This window comes from Stenella coeruleoalba (assembly GCF_951394435.1).
Source record: "Stenella coeruleoalba genome assembly, chromosome: 2".
Lineage (NCBI taxonomy): Eukaryota > Metazoa > Chordata > Mammalia > Artiodactyla > Delphinidae > Stenella > Stenella coeruleoalba.
This window is the reverse complement of record NC_137147.1, coordinates 14,069,244-14,089,829: the sequence shown is the minus strand read 5'-3', so window position 1 is coordinate 14,089,829 and position 20,586 is coordinate 14,069,244. Positions and strand designations below refer to the sequence as shown.

At 44.9% G+C, this 20,586-nt stretch overlaps 1 protein-coding gene across 7 annotated transcripts in view; it reads right to left on the bottom strand.

The window, feature by feature from the left end:
• Positions 1–20,586, bottom strand: part of FOXN3 (forkhead box N3) — a 402,973-nt gene that overhangs the window by 177,125 nt on the left and 205,262 nt on the right. For all 7 annotated transcript variants that reach the window (XM_079914685.1, XM_079914683.1, XM_079914684.1 and 4 more), the window contains one exon: positions 5,350–5,486. In XM_079914685.1, the coding sequence (XP_079770811.1) occupies positions 5,350–5,486 (137 nt within the window). The remainder of the gene's footprint in view (positions 1–5,349; positions 5,487–20,586) is intronic.

The following is a 20,586-nucleotide window of genomic DNA, read 5'->3' as shown; positions in this document are numbered from 1 at the left end:
AAAATATAAAATACATTGTCATTATTTTTAAAGATATTTAAGCAAAAAGTGAAAGGTGCATTGGGCAACAGAAGTCCCCTCAATCAGGGTTTATGTTCCTCCAAAGCCCAACCATGGCTGCCCCATCACATAGACCAGAGGCATATAAGATGCTGAGATTTCTTTGGAGGTACCAAGGAAGCATAAAACTATAGTGGCTCTGGCTCCCAAATTAGGTATATTTTACTAAATTTCCCTTCTCTGAAAAAATGATCATCCAAGAAACTCTCTATAACCCATCCTGTTTGATTCATCATAAAACCTGTTCCCGCCTATGGTGACAGATGATTGAAACTTTTTTTCTGTCAACTGATTTTGGATTGGTGCCTATCCCAGAGAGGATGCTACATAAGACCCTATACATAACTTTTGAAAACAATCTGTTGTCATAAACATTGTTTTGGGGTACCCACTATTTAAGGGGTGTGAATTGAGTATTGTCAAGTTTAAGGGCCCCCACTATACAGTATCAAAATCATAAAAGTCAAGGTCACCCACTGGGGAGCTGTTTATTTAACCATCAGACACGGAGAAAGATTAGAAAAGGGAAAATTCCTAATAAGTTGGAGGGAGTGTAGATTGGAACAGAGTCTAAAACTGGAAGGCAAATTGGCAATATCTATATCAAAAGCACTAAAATGTGCATATCCATTAATGAGAAATCCCACGTCCACGAAAGAGGGGCATAGGCAACAAAACCATTAAACCAGATAATAGCACTTTTCTGAAGACGTATGGGCAAGAAACCCAACTACACCATCCTCCCTCCTCCTTCCAGACCTAGAGTCTGAAAGTCACACTGGCAAAAGCTGGGAACAAAAAGAAGTTGATCTGGCACGGGCCGCTTGACCTCGGGGACCCTACCAAGCACAGTTGAGCGTCATTTCACAGAAATAGAGTTCCAAGAACTGTAAGAGCCAACTTACAGCCAAGCCCCTTGTACGGCTCAGCAGATCCTAGGGAGAATGAGGTAAAAGCAAGAGCTCTTCAGTTGTCTCGTAACATGATAGAGACAGACTCCAAATGGGTCGGGCAAACCGCTCAGCGATGCAGTGATTTTCACTTTCCATTACAACAAAAGGGACATGGTTATTTTAAATTGATAAACTCAACTAGTCTGCGCATCGGGGACTGCTTTTTCTTGAACAGAAAAGTTACAGAGACAGTGCAGAGAGTTCTCACAGACGCTACACTCAGTTTGTCCAAGGTTAACATCTTAGGTTACTATGGTACATTTGTCACAACTAAGGAACCAACAATGATACGTTGCTATTAACTGCACACTTTATTCTTATTTCACTAGTTTTTCCCTAATGTCTTCTTTCTGTTCCAGGAACCTATCCAAGAGATCCCATTACCCATTTAGTCACCATGTCTCACCATGTCTTCGTAGCCTCTGGTCTGTAACAGTTTCTCAGACTTTCTTTGTTTTTGATGACATGACAGCTTTGAAGACAGTTAGTCAGGTATTTTTAAGAATGCCCCCCCCACCCCCGTCGCACCACCTTGGGGACAAAACCTTGCCTAATGTTTTTCTCTGATTACAGAGAAGTTAGGGATTTGGGGGAGGAGGACAACAAAGGTGAAGTGATAATTTCTTGACATCGTTATCACGGGCACATCTTGTCAACTTCACATCATAGATGCTGTTAGCTTTGACCACCTGGCCAAGGTAGTGTTTGCCAGGTTTTCCACCATAAACTTCCTTTTCCACCCCCTTTCCACACTCTGCTTTTTGGAAGTAAGTCATTAAGTGCAGCCACTCAAGGGGTGGGGAGTTAAACACCCACTCCTTGAATGGATGAATATCTACATAAATTATTTAGAATTCTTCCGTACGGGAAATTTGTCTCTACTCTCATTTATTTATTTGAGCATTTATTTATATCAGTATGGATTCACAGACAGGTATTTTATATTTGGGGTTATATCCCAATGCTATGTTATTTATTTATTGTTCATATTGTCCCAGCTTTGGCCACGGGGAGCAAATTCAGGTTGGCTCTGGTAGGCTTTTTACATCCTTGTTTTCTGAACACTTCCTTACTTTCTGCTTCTCCATATTTTTATTAGTGAAATGCCTTACTTAAGAAAAGGGTTGTGATGGGATGAATTTTGTGTTCCCCCTCCAACATACAAAAAAAAATTCACATTAAAGTCCTGGTTACCAGTACCTCAGAATGTGATGTTATTTGGGAATAGAGTCATTGGAGATGTAATTAGTTAAGATTAGATCATACTGGGCTTCCCACGTGGCACAGTGGTTGAGAGTCCGCCTGCTGATGCAGGGGACGCGGGTTCGTGCCCCAGTCCGGGAAGATCCCACATGCCGCGGAGCGGCTGGTCCCGTGAGCCATGGCCGCTGAACCTGTGCGTCCGGAGCCTGTGCTCCACAACGGGAGAGGCCACAACAGTGAGAGGCCCGCGTACCACAGAAAAAAAAAAAGATTAGATCATACTGAATAGGGTAGTCCCCTAATCCAGTATAACCGATGTCCTTCTAAAAAAGGGAAATTTGGACACGGCACACAGGAAGAACAAAGTGCATCACACAGTGAAGATGAAGACAGAGATCACAGTGATGTTTCTAACAAATATTCAAAAGGGTATGCTGGAAAACAGAGGCACAAGCTCCGTGCGGCAGTACTGAGCATCATATTTGGACGTGAACAAGGTTTCGGGGTCAGTGTTTTCAGATGCTTCATTTTCCCTGCAGAGTTTCCAGCCACCTGCAGCTTGGTTCAGAGCGCTACTTGCCAAGCACACCTGCAAGCGCTAGCAATAACCACCCATCTAGTATAATCACCATCTTCAGCATGCTAAGTACCAGCTCTGTGAAATCCAAGCGCTTCCCAGGTGCCCCTCACAGCAATCCTGCGGGGCAGACAGGTGATTCCCTGCATCACAGAGGACCCAGCCAGATCGTGTCAGGTCATCATTTGTGGTCCCTGTTTAATGACTCGCTTTGTCCCACTTCCACCTTCCCTAAGTCACGTCCACAAGTGGCCCGATGGCTTAGAACGGAACTGACTACGTCACTGTCAGCTATACGAATATTATACAATCATCCAGCATTTAGGACCCTTAGTACAATTTTACACACTACAGGATACTAAGCTTTCAGATGACGGAACTGTAGTCCCCGGGAAAGAGAAAGTGACTTGTTCTTAGAGTTAAGACATGGAAGAGGCAGGCTGAAATCTGGTCTGTCTTCTCACTCCACATCCAGTAATCTTTATGGAGGTGAAATCTAAGCTCCCGCATGCGCAGAGGCAGAAACTTTTTTTTTCCCCTCAGTCAACGGGGAGAAGAGGAACTGGATGTGACATACTGGGATCTGAAGTTTTCGTTTGGAAATTATTTTCATGACAAAAGTTCCAGTTCATCTGCATTTTTATTCCTATATTAAAAAATCAAATGAAGTCATTAGGCTTAGGCCAGCTCACAAAGCCCGTCGCCTGAGCGTGCATCCCTCTGGCAACCTCTAGAGCTCTACTCTAATCCTTCAAATTATTAAATAATTACTGTGTTTCCCTTGGGGTCGCGTTTGGCAACAAAATACTGGCCTAAATGAACCAGTGATGTGACCCAGTGAGTAACACTTATGTTCTTAACTTCTTAGAAGCGAAAGGATACGAAATACTTCCGAGGTACAAACTGGGAGGAAAGTGAAGGGTTTTCTGTGGGGTGTGGAGGGTGAGGGGAGCAGGATGACAAAGGAACATGAGAATCTGGGAATTATTCCAATAATGAGGGTCATCCCCTCCCCCATCAACCCTGCACATCAGTAAGTCTCCACTCCAAACCCAGTTTTCTCCCATTTCGGGAGTGGTTACGGCCACAAGGAGAAAGCCAAGCATATGGCTCTGCCCTTCTGGACATTTCTACAATGCTGGCCGGGCTGCTTTGGAAAATCCCATGTTATCTCCTACAGCTATATGACCTCAAGTTGTCATTTCCAATAAAGTATGCTTCCACTGATTTTTATGAACATAGACAAAAGCTGCTACAACCTTTTTTGCCCCCAAATCTTTCAAGCCAACTGTAGTTGCTATGTAGGGTTATTTGTTTCTAAGGCAACAGCCCATATCTAAGTACTAATGGCCTGTCCTTTTGCCAGGCAACAAACAGCCTTGTGATGCAACTGCACCTGTCTCGGCTACGTGTTACTATGGAGATGCTGCAGTTGCTATGGCTACCATCACGCTAATCGCCTAGCGAAGGCAGACATACAGCAGTCTTCTCAGAGAGCCCAGCTGTTCCTCCCCGTCTCTTGCTGAAGACTGATTGTCTAAGGCCTGTGATGGAATGCTTCTCAACTGAGATGTACAAGAACTTCATTAATGCTGTTTCAGAGGATCACTTTGTGCTCCCTTCTGCAGAACAAACACCAGACTAGGGAAAGAATCTGCAATGACACAGACTGTGAAACTACCGACATCTATGAATTCACGCCTTTCCTCACTGACGTAAACTTGTAGTCCAAGGATCATTCTCTTAACTGACGGGTAACAATAGAAACATCTCTATACATTAAAGAAAAAAAACTTTTTTTTGTAGAGCTGAGGGATAGATTTCAAACCCAAACACTATGCAAGAGAAAATCAATTTTAAAAATTGGTTCTGTTTTATAGGGCTATTTTTTCAGCCTAAATACTAAAACTAGTAACCTATTTTTTTTTGAGTGACAGGTTGCATATCCTCCCCTCCAATTCTATCTCTGTAAAAATGGCACCCGTGACCTCACTGTCTCAAAACAAATGGGCATGTGAGGGGCAATCCTAGTCTGTACTGTTCTTTGCTGTTTTCCTTGAAGAGGCAAACACCAAGTAACCACAACGAAACGATCACTCTGGAGCACCGTCTACATGGAGACGGGAAGCGGCAACAACTCTGTGCATCCTTCAGTGAAACACCTGCAGACACTCTGGCTTGGAGGATGGCAAGTTGGAATCGCTTACCCGACGCGCTCCTGGACTCTCATCCCTGCAAACGGCCACACTCTGAGATGTTAAAGCTGACAACTTCCCTTTGTAAATGTTTCTACCCAGGAAGACATTATTCCACCCACCACGAAGCCTTCTGGAAGGAGACACATTCGTCCCAAGCAGCAGAAGCGGTAAGGTTTGCCGAAAAAACAATTGGATATGCCTCCAAGAATACTTAACTTCTTTCTCATTTATCTACAGTTATTTTTCAAATCATACAGCCTATTAAATTAGTTTCAGTGCCTGTCTCTGCCAAAATTATGCAACTTCAGTAGACAACAAACAAACCAACCCCAAAACAAAAAAGGTCTGAATGGCTTACCTTTGATATGCCTGAGGAGAGGCGGGAGGTGTATTGAACACATTCGAGTGTGGGTGATAAGGTGTCTTTTTCAAAGCCTGAATTAGATTTTGTCTATACTCTGGGTCTATGCACCACAATGACCCTTTCCCGATACTCTGCAAAGAACAATAAAATACAAAAGTGATTAATATAGAGACAGTACCTACTGTGCAGTAAGTAGATGTATAACTCTCATCATAGTTACTTATTTTGAAAAGCCTCTCACTTCTTTGTTAACTGTCTGCCAGCCTTAACTACTGTACTATTGTCCTCTGACAACAGAACACCAGGCAATGCGCTTCTGTGTATACACATTAAGTTTAACAAAATGAATATGTTATTTCCAGGTGATGTTGCTACAATAATATTGTAATTTTCATATCCTGCTGACCAAAACCCTCAGTTCCCTTATGATTTTTCAGTGTCAACTTTGAAAAACATATGTATCCCCTTTAAAAAGTGAGTTTTAAATTTGTCAGGTATCAAGGGTTGAGAGAAAAAGAGGGCAGGGACACCCTCAAAACTCTGTCTCTGCTTTAAAAATTTGAGGGTTATGTTTTCAAACCCTATTATACCGGTGCCACTTTACAAAAACAGAAAAGTAATCCACTTGTTTTTTCCTGCTTAACAAAAGAATGACATTATTTAAGCTTCCAATGGAATTCTGTAATGACCTTCCCAAAGAAACAAAAGAACTCAGGCAGCAGTGGTAAACCTTAGCCAGAATCCAGTACTTATTTTTTGATATCCTCCATTCTGGATTTTGCTCCAGACCTGAATCTTCAGAAGTCAGAAACTTTTAAAATACAAATTTTAACAAACTGGTTCCATGGAAAGAGGGAGACTTGCTCGGAGGCCCACTTTCAGTTGGACGCTTTCGTTCTGGGCACGCAGCATTTTATAAAACACATGCAAGATCTGCCTCTGAGGCCCGCTGGATCTGGCGGCAGGCTGATAGGATAGGCAGTCACTGTTCTGACTGCTCGCTTTCAAGTGACCGAATGTACCCAAGCTGCTTGATAAGGTCATTTGTAAACATTTACTGATTTGGAGAGAAAAGAAGTCAAATTATATAAACCCACACCCACCCCATGCTTCCAGCCAACGACTCTCTAATTTTCACAACTATCATACTACAGATAGATTTAGAAAGCAAACAAGAAAATCGTTTAACTATTATGCAGGGGGCAAAGTCCAAGAAAATCCCCTAGAAGGAGAACTAAAAATAAATTATTCCTAAAATCTTTAAAGTTTTAAAAATTTGTATTTCAGTCATCAGCTTACCAGATAGTTTACTTACAAACTTATTCACAGAACCCCTTAAAATTCTTTACTATCAACACCACCAGTGCACTCAGCACAGGGAACTGCTCGAAGCCAAGATCCGGGGCTAGAGCCTCTGCTCCCCCTCCCCCACTGCTCCCCCCACCCGCCCCGCAAGTGCAGGCCTGACCCCAAACACAGTCCCAGTCAGGCCAACCTGCCTGGGCTAAACACCAAAGCTCCCAGTTTAACCACCCGGATGTTTAAAGAAATGAAACATTTCAATTTTAGAAAACTCAGCACCCTTACGTGGTCTTTCCTTCCACGCGTACATTTTCAAGCCCAGAAGGGGGACTAATGACACTTTCCGGGTAAAGCAGGCAGGCCACCAAGGATCAGCCCTGGACCTTCCATTCTGTCCTTTGGAGAAAAGCTGTGCGGCACACTTTTTAGAAGAAAGCAAAAGCCAAGATGCTGAGAGGCGTGGAGGAAGACCAGTGACTACCAGATCTGGATAACGTAAAGCAAACCACAAAAGCCAGTCACCTCCTGGGCAGCAGGGGTCCTGGCCTGAGTCCATCAAAGGCTCCCTGTGGAGCCCTGTGCCAGTGGGACTCCCTTTCCAATCCCCTTGAAGACAAGGCTCCCAACTAGCTAGTTGGAGGGCCAGGGCCCAGGTGCAACCCACACGTTTCTGCAATGAGATCACCCTGGTTCTGGGAACCACACGGGGCTTCTGTTTTCATCAAGGTGGCTTTCAGGGTAGGGCCGTTTAATCTTACAGGGAATAAAAATATGACAAACAAATGAAGGGAAATAACAATAAGCCGAGAAGGCGGTTTCTCCTAATCCTTAGCACCTTGTTTATTATACTACGCTACTATTTACCAGAAGAAAAAGGGGGAAACCCCGCAGGATTGGGGTGCGGGGACGATCACAAGCTAAGTGATCCAGGTACAAGAGGCAGGCCGAGCTACAGTAAGAACGGGAGTTCTAAAGCCAGACAGATGTTTCCTCTGTGGCCTGGGGCAAATCAGGGTCCCCTAGAAAGTCCAGGCTTCCTCAGTGGCAAAATAAAGACCCCCTTAGAGACAGGTGTGCGGTCCAGCATGACAGGAAACACCTAGAACAGTGGAGAACGTACAGGCATTGGATAAATGGCGGAGGGCGGAGGGGACCACGAACAGGTCCTTTTGGACAGAAGAAAGAAGGCAAAGCTGGCTGCACCATGCTTTCCACATCCGATTCTCCCATCATGAAAGAGTCACCAAATTCCAACAGAGGCAGTGGGTGGGGTCCCCGGCAAGCAGACCTTCCACGTGAGGACTAAGTATTAATCTCCTGGAGCGCCACTGGCCCCGGCTCAGCAAGTGTGCTCTGGAGAGCTTTGCTACTCTCTAAGACGCCCCACTTTATTTCCACCCCCCGCCATCACCCTTCTACGAACCCCTCACTCCATGTTACTTCTCCCTTGCTCAGGAAGCCAATTCTGACTTCCCTACTAGAAGTTTTCTTTTGCTCGGGTCTTCGCACAGTGATCACCAAGCTAAGGTTTAATTCCACACTTGGTCAGCACACATTCCCAGTATCTTCACTGCAGGCAATGTGCCTGAGCTTGGGATCATCACGGTTCCTACCTTGATCAGTTCTGCATTTTATGGTGAGCGTGGTCTGGAACTGTGATAGATTTTCACAGACCAAACACTAATTTCAGTATCTCACACTCAGAATTTCCAGAGAGAAAAAAAATAAGCCAAAAGGGCATCTTCAGGACACACCTATGGGGACACTGGAGATCCCTCAAATCCCTCCAATGATTTTCCAGTGGAGAGCTCCAGGCAGAGCTTGGAAGGAGCATGAAAGAGGCTGGCGCCGCATCTTATTTGCAAGCATTCTCGTTGGTTTCATGTAACAGTTCAGAATAGTAAGAAGGTTGACTTGAAAACTTTTAAAATGGAACTATGCAGAGCAGAGAATGCTCAAGTTTATTCGGCCAGGAAAAATTACATTTAATGCCCATAACAGGGGAGAAAAGGGTGTAATTTGATTAGAGTTGTGTAATAAGTTTGAGGGTCAGAGCTTTTAGAATTATCTGCATCTCATCTAAAGAATATGGATTTCTTTTGTTGAACCATAATAACTGTGAGGCTCGTGCACCATCAAATGTTAGGGAATTCAAGATAATAAGGGAAGAAAGATTTCTATTCACAGACACATTTTCATCTTTGAAAAATAGTTATATATATTTATATAGGTAATATATTTTTATAAAATATACAAATATACATATTTTCTATATTTATAAATATATAATATATTTATAAATGTTTTTATATATTTTATATATATAAATATATATATATTTAAGACAAAAACATGTCTGTGAAGGAAGGGAGAGGTGAAGGAAGATCTTTCTCACATGAGCACGGGTGTGTGCACACACACACACACAGAGTTTGAGAAAACTAATATGAAAAGGAAAGAGGAGTAAAAACATACAGATGAAGCCAAGTTGTTGTTGTTTTAATTAAAAAGCACCTGGGGAATAACAGACAATTCCTTGTTAGCAATAAAAATATCAGTATATAGCACGAAAAAAAGACCAGGAGAACCTATATTACAGAAAGAACTGATTAGTGAGAAGGGTTTTAAAAAAAGAGAGAGAGAAGAATAGCAACTAAATTAAATCTTAAATCTAACTTCTAAGGATAACTTGTTTTTCCCTGAGAGGTCTGGATCCAGGGGCATCCCTGGCAGGCCATGAATTTCTCCCTGTTCCCGGAACTCTGCAGACCCGCATGGTAGCACTAGTCAGTCTGCCGAACATCGGGCCTTCACTGCAGGTCTCTTCGCTAGGTTGTCTCTGAGGATAAACCGTATTTTAAAACATTGTTTACCAAATGTGGTCCATGATACATTAATGGGGCACGCAGTCAATGTAATGGGTCACAACCAGCACTGCCTTCATGGAAAGGACTAGAACCAAACAGAACAGCTTAGAAAGCATCTGTACTAAAGTAATATTTTGTGAAATGTGTGTGTGAGTACACCTGCGTGTTGGTGTACAGTGGATCACAAAGTAACATACACTTCTTACTGGGGATCTGGGTCCAAAACGGGTAGTAAACACCCTTCTAGAGCAATGGTTTCCATTTTCTTCCTTCTCGTCACTTCTGAAGGATAAAGCCCTTTCCCAGCTGTAACGGAGGACTCCCTCGATGTGACCCCCAATTCACAGGGGAGGGACCATGCTTGGGGATGGGGGTTAATGAGGCAGGACCCATGGCAAAATGGAGCAGGGAGCTGGATACGTGTTTCTGGTGACTCTGAAACAATGCCCCCCACTTTTTTTTTAACTCTTTATTTTGTACTGGAGTATAATGATTAACAATGCTGCGTTAGTTTCAGGTGTACAGCAAAGTGATTCAGTGATACATATACATGTATCTATTCTTTTGCAAATTCTTTTCCCATTTAGGTTGTTACATAATATTGAGCAGAGTTCCCTGTGCCGTACACTAGGTCCTTGCTGGTTATCCATTTTAAATATAGCAGCGGTGTGTACACGTCAATTCCAAACAATCCCTTTTGATGCTTCTGATATGCCATTTCCACAGATGTTTCCAACACCACCCACCCTCTTCCGTTCCCTCACCCATACGGTACCCACTGTATGCCAGGCACCATGGGGGTACATTAGTGAATACAGAACAATACAATAAGGCAACTGCTCTCTTGAAGCTTGGATTCTGGAGGGGGAAGAAGACGGTAAGTAAGTCAAGAAACAAATAAGCAAGATTATGACAGACTGTACCGTCTGCTGTGAAGGAAATAAAGAGAGTTGTGAGTTGGAAGACAGGAACTTGCTGCTGTGTGAAACATAAAAGGGTTGGGAGTGGAAGAGGACCTGCCGGGATCTATGATGAGCTGATGCCACAGCCCAGGCCCGACGTGCCCAGGTGGCAGTAGTGACGTAGAAGAGAGGGCAGCTTCGGGATGTAATCTGCAGAAGCAATGGGACCTGGCGATGGATTAGAAGTGGCAGGTAAAGAAAAGAGAAGAATAATGGTTTGATTTGAGTAACTAGGTCAAAGTTTGGGAGGCAGGGGGAAATCCAGTGCTCAGGTGAACATACAACCTTTGAGTCTTTGTATTAAGAGCTACTGATTAAGGTACTTGAAGGAACTTGCTGGACATATGCCACTCCCTTCCCTCTGCTGTCCCCTCAATGACCCCAAACTTTATAGCAAAAGCTTACGAACACAGAAAGGTAGGTCTGAGGTGGTCTGGCTTTAGAGGTTTAACATTAACTGATTCTTCTACAGCAGGCACTGGTAAACATTTTCTTAAAGGATCAGAGTAACTGTTTTAGTCTTTGTGGGGATTTCCCGGGTGGTCCAGTGGTTAGGAGTTGGCACTTCCACAGCAGGGGGCATGGGTTCAGCTCCTGGTCGGGGAACTAAGATCCCACGAGCCACACGACGCAGCCAAAAAAAAAAAACTTTTAGTCTCTGTAGGCCACACGGTCCGTTGCAACTATTCACCTCTGCCGTTGCAGAACAAAAGCAACCACGGAAGTAAATGAACAGACATGGCTGTGCTTCCACAGTATTTTATTTACAAAAACACAGGCCACTGTTGGCTGGTCCCTCTCTACAGCTTCTGCACTTGAACCCAGGGTTCAGACTCAAAGCTCCTGTAGTTTGGGAACCTAAAACCAGGTAAGGGGAGTCTTCAGGCGCTAAGAGAGTTGGGCTGGGTCCTGTGGAACTGGGGAGAGAATGCCAATGATGATCTAAGTCAAGTGCTCCAAGGCAGGAAAGGGGCCCATCTGCAGGGATGCGGGAGGGAAGAGGTACGGACGCGCACTGGAGTCAGTATGCCCATCAGTGATGAGTACACGTATTAGTATTTGTTGAGCTGCACCTAACACCACTGCTTCTGAAAGTCAACGTGTATGTCCAGTTCACTTTCCCTCTCTGGGTCTCAAGTTTCTCATCTATAAATTAGGTGGTCAGACTAAATCATCCCACGGGCTCCTAACTCTATGCTTTGAGAATGTGTTACTACAGATTACTTAGTACACACGTACCTTCAATTCCCCATCTCCTTCCTAGCTTCCCAACACTGCCATTTTTCTGTTCTGGGCACTTTGGGCAAGTTACTTAACTCCTCTGAACTTCAACTTCCTCATCTATAAAATGGGAGTGATATAATAATACCTGATTCACAGGACCGTTGCAAGGATTAAATGAGATAGTCCTATGCGTGGCACGTAATAAAAGCTCCACGAACACTGCTCCCCTGATCATCATGGTAAAATATTAAATAGCCCGCTTTCCTTGACGTCAAGCTCCAAAACACGCAGGCCCTGCCCTGTGAGGGGGAGTATTTGCCGAATTGTGAAATAATGCGAATTTCGTCTTAAAAAAAAAACCAACACACATGGCTATTTGTTTTCCACTGTCTGATGGTACTTTCCTTGGTCCGAAGGAAGCATTTTGTATCAGACGTACTACGGTAGAAATGAAAGGATCAAAACAGAACAAAGCAGAGACGTGGGCACTGGAGTGATGCCAGGAGGCATACGAGGCTCTGAGGATGCTCCTTGCTTTGAGTCGCTTCCTTGTGCATCGAGGCCCCTGCGTGCCAGGACCCTGTGGCAACCCAGTACTTCCCAAGGGAGGTCCCTACCCTTCAGACCTTAAACCTGCCACCTCCTGAGTGGAGAGGCCCTACCCTCCACGCTGCCCTGCTACAGGGTGGGGAGACAGCTGACTTAGGGAATAACGCTGTCGTGCCTCATTTTGAAGCAGGCCACTTAACAACACCTGTAACCACGACGCAAGGCAGGGTCCGTTCTTTAGGGTGCAGAACCTCCAGAGGAAGACAAACAATACACAACTATAAAGGACAGCACAAGCTGGCCGATGCAGTGTAGGTCGGCAGAGGAGGGAAAGGATGAGTCCTGCGGGGCACAAAGGTGCTGAAACCTCGCACTTGTACACATACACACACACAAGGACACAACACACACACACACACACACACACACACACACACACACACACACACATATTCTGTCAGGCCAGCTCCTCCTGTGGACCCACCCAACGCCCACGCCCCCTCCAGCTACCCCCCTACCCCAGGCTGCCCCCGCTAGAAACTGCAGCCCCTTGGAGACTGTGTTCTCCCGATCCCTCCTCTTACTTTCCCATCAAAGCCCCAGGACAGAGTCTGGCTTTCTGAGGTTCAGGCTCCCTGGGACTGTCAACAGTGAGAGGCAAACACTCCTCACTGACTCTGACCAGTGAGGGGGCAAGAGGCAATGCCAGGGCTTCCCAGGGAGAATTCCAGAATGCAACCACGCGCATGGCTCCCAAGCAACAAAGGGATCCGCCTGTGTGGATCTTGTCTACACCACTACCCTACTGTGGTGTTACCGGGAATAAACCTCTTGTCAGCTCTGACTGCCAGTTTCTTCACCTACGTACTAGACGTAAAACAGGCTTCTCCCAGTCTTGTTGGGCTTAAAGGTGATAACATATAAAATGCGCCTAACACCATACCCAGCGTGAAAAAGACACTTAATTTAATTCTACTTCCTGTCAAAGGACGTCACAGGAGAAGTTGGGTGAAACTGGAAAGAGCAAATAAAACAAAGAAAAGTTATTCTAACAAGTGCCAGTAACGTCATACCACAACAAGATGCTTAGCAAGTAAGTGATTCCTAAAGGCCCTTTTTGTCCTAAAATTCTATAATTTATAATCTAAAAACATCAAGGGGGATTTTTAAAATTTTAAACTGTTAAGAAAAGGATCTGGGGAATTCCCTCGCGGTCCAGTGGTTAGGAATCCACGCTTCCAGTGCAGGGGGCATGGGTTCGATCCCTGGTCAGGGAACTAAGATCCCGCAAGTGGGTACAGCCAAAAAAAAAGGAAGTAAAAAAAAGAAAAGGATCTGAAAAATTAGCCAAATACATGAAACAGAGGAGGAGAGAAGGAAAAAGAACAAAACTGATCACAAAGAATTTTTTTCTAGATACATCATAACAAAATAGACAACTACACCAGAAGAAAGATATTTTTAAAAAGAAATCACATCAGACAGTTGGATTTCCCAAACTGTTTGCAGTGTTTTAAATGTCCCACTTTGCTTTCTAAATAGTTTTTTTGTTTGTTTGTTTTCCAAAAGCAGAAGGAGGAATGGAAAAGAGATATTACATACCTGGTCCAGACAGGAATCCCTCTCTCAAGACCCTGGCCTGGTGGGCCTCAGTCTAGCTTCATTCCGGGGAGCGGCCCTGCAGGCGGGGAGGGCAGCCCCGGCACCTGGAGGACCAGCCCAGCTTGTGGGCATCGGGAGCTGGACACAGAGCCCCTGAGATTCACAGCCTCTGACTATTTCGAACTCACTAACATTGCATCTTCTGAATATCAGATACACAACTCTCCTCCAGTCCCGCGATCATCTTGCTATCACTTTACAGATGTATTCTAAAAGCTAGGAAGGTGGAAATCAAGATGAACATGTCACTTGTACGATATTCAGACACGTGAGCTCTATAATGAGGCTTTCCCACAAGCGTGCTTCAGCTGTCTCTGAAAGCCTCCCTCCCTTCACCAAGCATCCACGGAGAAGGGGACGAGGGAATGCAGGTGGCACAGGTGGGGAAGGAACTTTTTAGGCATGAGGAAAATGCTTCACCTCTAGTGGAGAAGCTGGACAGATTGTGTGTGTGTTTAATCGGTGCAGGAAAAGTCAATCATTTCCTTGCATTAACACCTAAATAAAACCAAAATGGCCCCAAGATCTGCCTAAAACCAAATTGATCTCTAGGACAAACCTGGCAAGTGAAGCTGGGTCGGGGTGGGAATGGCAGAAGGACACCAGTTGACTGAAGTTTACAACCAATGGCTCTTGCTCTACAGGAATCTCTCCTCTATCACTCACTATGATGCTGACTTCCACCGCTCATCCCTCTAATTTCCACCGGGGGTTAGGAGAGGCCAAAGGGAGGGAAACCGTGAAGCACATCAGCTCATGGCGGCTGGCAAAGCTGGCAAGTGTTTGTTTGGGTTGAAATGAGTTATTTTTGGTACTCTCTAGACTACTGTTTTCCAACTACCAAAGGCAGTCAAGAGCTAGCGCACTAGCAACAATCAATAATAAAATGATCACCAAAACACCTAAAAGACATTTACTTAAAAATACTGTCAAACTCTATGCTGGTAAGTTCTAATAAAGAAAAGGGAACACACACACACACACACAGGCAGGCACGCACACACGCACTCTGATACTCCAAGTCAGCAAGTCAAAGAATTGGCTTTTTTTTTTTTTTTTTTTCTGTACGCGGGCCTCTCCCGTTGCGGAGCACAGGCTCCGGTCGCGCAGGCTCAGCGGCCATGGCTCACGGGCCCAGCTCTCCGCGGCATGTGGGATCCCCCGGGACCTGGGCACGAACCCGTGGCCCCTGCATCGGCAGGCGGACTCTCAACCACTGCGCCACCAGGGAAGCCCAAGAATTGGCATCTTTAAAATCACTGCTTTTATCCAACTAAATCTTGGGATTCTCCCAATTAGTTTCACCAATCTGTCCTTTGGGGCCCTTTAGCAAGTAAGAGTCAACTATTCTTCCCTTTCTGAAACCTCACAGTATTAGCTTAGGCAGGCTGAGAAGAAATACAGACACAGAGAAGTTTACAAAAACTTCATACACTCTCAAAACACACAGGAAATATAAAAAGCTGGTGGTTTTATATACTTGCAATACCAGCCGTGCTACACCACTTCAAAGAGTGAAATTACTACTCAAATGAAATCGAGATATCGTGGCATCAAACAGTCCTCCCTCCCTCTCTCTCTCACAACCACATACACAGAGGATATACGGATAGATAAATAAATTCTACATGACCACTTAACTGCTAATAACTTTATTACAGAAACAAAGATGAGCAAATTTACAAGGTTTTATTTGTCACCGATATAAAACAGGTTATATATAAATATATAAAACAGGACGGTACGTGATAAAGTTGTTTGGAATGTGGATATATTCCGTTTTAAAATTTATAAATAACAGTTGTTTGCATCACATCTACAACCTTAAAGTTAAAACTGCAAAAGTTAAGCAAATTGCAAAGAGGCTACATGGGAGAATAAAAGACATATATTAACTTGCCTTTTTCAGGCCTTTTTTTCCCCCGATTTAAAAAGCAAACTGACTTAAAGCTCGTGGATAGGAGGGGAGGTAAAACTCACCATTCAGAACACTGACAGAAGTAAGAACTCAGTTATTTTAAAAGTTCAAGACCCAGGAAAGGATTTTTAATAAACACACTATGGAGAGGTGAGAAGATGACAGCCAGCTCCAACTCTGGACCGAACTTACACTCCTTCTGGTACCTCTACTTTTTAAAAAGTGATTCAAACGTGGCAAATGAGAATTACCACAGTAACGTTTATGGAGGGTGACAAAGGCCCACGTGGGTCTGACAGAGACACCCGTGGTTGGATTACAACTGGCCCACCAGTGCCACTTTATCTTCTGGTTGTCCATAGTTACTCATCTATTTTTAAATGTTCCAATATGATCTTATCTAATTGGCACATATAATTTGATCACCTTATTTCCATAACTAAGAGTTGTTAAATGTGCCTGGCCAGGTAAGAGTTACAGTTACAGGCTGTGTGTCTACTGGGCTGGAGCTTAACGATCACGGCCTTTTATTTTTTTTAAATAATCATAAAGACCCTCTCAGTAGAACACGCACGCTGGGTTGGTAGTTGGTTGGTTTGGTTGGCTGGTTGGTTTTTTAAAGAGTAGACCACTGGCCATGGGACCAACGAGTCACCCACTCTCCCTGATGGTCCGTCCCCATGGGGTCTTGGCTGGCAGTTCCTAGGCTGGGAATCCAGCTTCTCGCCACAGTATTTTGCTATAAGCAACTCGGCCCGCTTTGAAGGAGAAATTATCTTTACAGTGCCTCTAAATTCTAGCACAAGCACCCCAACAGCAAAGGAGACACTTTCAACAAATGGTGTCTGAGCACAGCCTGGGCCCCTGATGTTGTAGCGTCCGCTACGAGGATAAATCTGAGACCATCCCTGACCCAGGTGGGGGAAGCAATAATGATCAAAGGACCCTGTAAGATTCCTTTGATATTACTGTGGGTGCTAGTCAGACAGAATCCACGGGGCCCTGGGAGCAGAGGGAGTGGCCGAATTTGTTGCGGGACAGGGAGAGGGTGCCCAGGACAATTGCAGGTAAGAGGTGGCTGGTCCAGGACGCCAAAGGAACACACGCCTGACAGAGCGCTAGGCAGAGAGGGGAGGGGAGATAGAGTCAGAGGATGATCTGATCCTGCGATTAATGATGAAGAAACATATAAGTGAACAGAGTCCCCCAGAAAGACTCGCTGACCTGGACCCTAGGAACCACATGAAAACCTTGGTGAGGTCTGAGCTTCCTGGTGTCTAAACATCCTCTCTTGGCCTCACACTGAGTCTCCCTGAGGCCCATTTCTGAGTATGACTGACCCTTGAACAATGCAGGGTTTGGGGGACACGGACCCCCAGGCCCCCATGCACAGTCAAAAATCTTTGTATAACTCTTGACTCCCCCAAAACTCAACTACTAAGAGCCTACTGTTGATAGAAGCCTTACCAATAACATACACAATTAACATGTGTTTTGTATGTTTCTTAATTTTTTTCGATATCCCTAGGCTACACAGTTCGCCTGCAAGTTTTTTCAAATGGTCACAAATGTCCAAAATGTTTTCCAATATATTTACTGAAAAAAACCTGCACAAAAGTAGACCCGAGCAGTTCAAACCCCTGTTGTTCAAGGGTCAACTGTATTTAAAAAGCAAATTACAACCTTAACCTCATCATCATCAACCTTAACCTCATCATCATATCATCCTCACAAATTGTGTTCCTGGGAGGTCCCACAAAAGGGCAGATACCTCAGTATCTGCATGTCTCTCCCACAAACTGCTGATTTTGGTGATAATGTGATATGTGTCACCCGGAAAGGCCAGTGTCAAAACTGAGCACTGGGCACTATGGGGATTCACCTGCGCCATAAGCACAGTGACCTAGAAGATTCGTACAGGGCCACAGAGGCAACCTGGGACAGCACACCTGCGTCTGGGTGCTTCTCAGCTCACCTGAGAACTCACTGCAACGCGAGGGGCAGAACACAGAGAACAGCCCTCTAGAGAGTCAACCAGAAGCTCATGAGGGTACCTAATAACTGACAATTACACAAGGCGACCTGATAGCCAAGCACAGGACCTTCGGAGAAAGTCTGCCAAGGGTTCTGAGTTACCTGATTACAACGCCTGGGCGGGGGTGGGTATCTCTGGCTTGCTACACAGCGCATTTCATCTCACGGTGTAAAAGTCCTCTCTGACCACCGTTTCCTCAGTCCCGAACTGGATCTCGGGAAGGACTCCTGCGGCCGGCATCTGATCCCCCCCACGGGGGAGGGGAGAAACAGGGACGCTAGGTGCGTTGCCCAGGGATACCCGGGGATTCCTACCAACCGCACTCAGACCATGCCACAATGACTAATTAAGGTTTCCCAAAACAGCCAGCCCTTGATTATCCATGGAAATTTTATACACAAGAAATTTTAACTCACTCAGGATCTTGCAGAGTCACTTGGCCTAAATGTCAGTCCAACTCGGAACTCAAGCTACACACACGTGAGTAGCGGCGGTAGTAACGGCAATGACCATGAACGCTGACCAAGAACTGACCATGTGCCAGGCACCAAGCTAGCATTTCATGTGCATTATTTCGTTCAATTCGCCCAACAAACCTAGAAGGTGGGTAGTGGGATGGCCCTACCGATAAGGAAGTTAAGGTTCAAACAAGTTAACTAACTTGCCTCAGTTTGACTCAGGAACCCGTGCGTGTCACCACCAAAGTAAGAGTCCCGTGACCAACATCAGTAGGTAGGTAACCAGATGCAAGAAAACCTATCACACATTTCCGAGTCAAATCACGAATAATTTGGGGATGATCTACTGTACGAAGTGATGTACATCCTTAAATGGGAGTGTGCATACAAATGCTTTCTGATACACACACACTCATTCACACACACGTTTTCTTTAATCGTTCACGTCAGATGAAAAACAGTGAAAAAGTTACTATTGTTATTACGATGACTTTATATTTGCATTGCTGGCACGTGACCCTCTGCAGACAAAACATCACCTTTCTGTTTGTAAAGCAAATTTCGAAGGGCAAGCAAATATCTCAGGTGGCCCTAAACAACTCGATGAAGGAATCTGAGAAGATTCAGGTTGTTTATAGCCAAGAAAAACAGGCTCCGAAAAGACAGGGGCTTCCCTAGATCCTAACCAGCAAGAAGCAGAGCCAGCCACAGTCTTCTGAGCTGCCCCCATCTTTCCAGCAAATCATGTTGCTTCCATGAGAAAATCCAGCCTCCTGGAAGTGTTTTCAAATCTTCAGCATTCAGAGGGTTCCAACAATCCACAGAAAGGGCTGTACCGAGATAAACAGAATCCCACAAACTGGGGCAACTTGTGTACGTTTGTCCCAATGTTTTTTACATCCTCTCCCCTCCAGGTGGGACCCCACGTCTCTGAATTCACCCGGCAGCAAGGAGATTCTTAAAATCATGTGCTACTTTAAAGAAATTCTCAAAGGGAATTAGGAGAGAAAGGGCTTTGGTTTGATGGACATGTTCTAAAATGGGTGAGAAAGAGCTAAACTCCAACATCCTTCCGCTGGAGTCATCTACACTGGATTTGTTTGGCAACATAAACACAGCCTTAAATTACACTCAACTTCTGGGGAAAGGTCTCCACGGCCTGTGGGGTCCACACACCACAGGGAGGATGTGATTTACATTTCTGATAAGTTATGTCCTTATAAGTACATAATGAGTACTTATAAGTGCATCTATAAGGCACTGGTATCAATCTTTTAAGACAACAGAAAGAAAAGTTGTACTTCGGGTGCTCCAAAGATGCAGCTGTTCCCCAAAACAAAAACAACAAAAGACAGCATCTATTCCGGCAGCACTTCCTTCCCCCACGTGGCAGCCCTGAGGACAACGTACAGCTTGCAGGATCTTTTTTTTTTAACATCTTTATTAGAGTAGAATTGCTTTACAATGGTGTGTTAGTTTCTGCTTTACAACAAAGTGAATCAGTTATACATATACATATGTTCCCATATCTCTTCCCTCTTGCGTCTCCCTCCCTCCCACCCTCCCCATCCCACCCCTCCAGGTGGTCACAAAGCAGGAGCTGATCTCCCTGTGCTCTCGAATGGAATGGAAAGCATGCTCTGGGCATTTAAGCTGTGGTGAACCTGTGCGGTGGGTCCCAGGAGTCCCAGCTCAGAGAGACTCTCCATATACACAAGAAGAGCTTGTGGGGATGCGTCCTGCTCACAAGGCCAGCTCTGTCTTCCGCATTCCCAAAGGTAGCCCTGGAGAAAGGGAAGCTCTCCTTTGGGAGAGATCTCTCCGGATTTTGTACCATCCTCCAGTGATGGGAAAGTAAGTATCAAACACTCGAAAATGAAGACTATTACAAATTAGCTGAAAGGAGCTGGGGGTCCTGTTTAGTGTGGTTTGCTCTTGTTGTTGTTTTATTTTTGGCCACGCCCCTGGCATGCAGGATCTTAGTTCCCCAACTAGGGATCGAACCCACACCCCCTGCAGTGGAAGTGCAGAGTCTTTGGACCGCCAGGTAAGTCCCTGTTTAGGTATTTTAAATTAAGGAAAGATCTTTAGATATTTTTTACAAACCTCCCATTGTGATCCACCCGACCACCAGGAGCCCCATTCCTCTCCGGCCTCTGCCAGGGCTAAGCACACACGTGCACTAGATATTCAGGGCACGTGAGGACCAACGTAACGGTTCTTAGCACCCCCCCCCCCGCCCCATTCTATATCT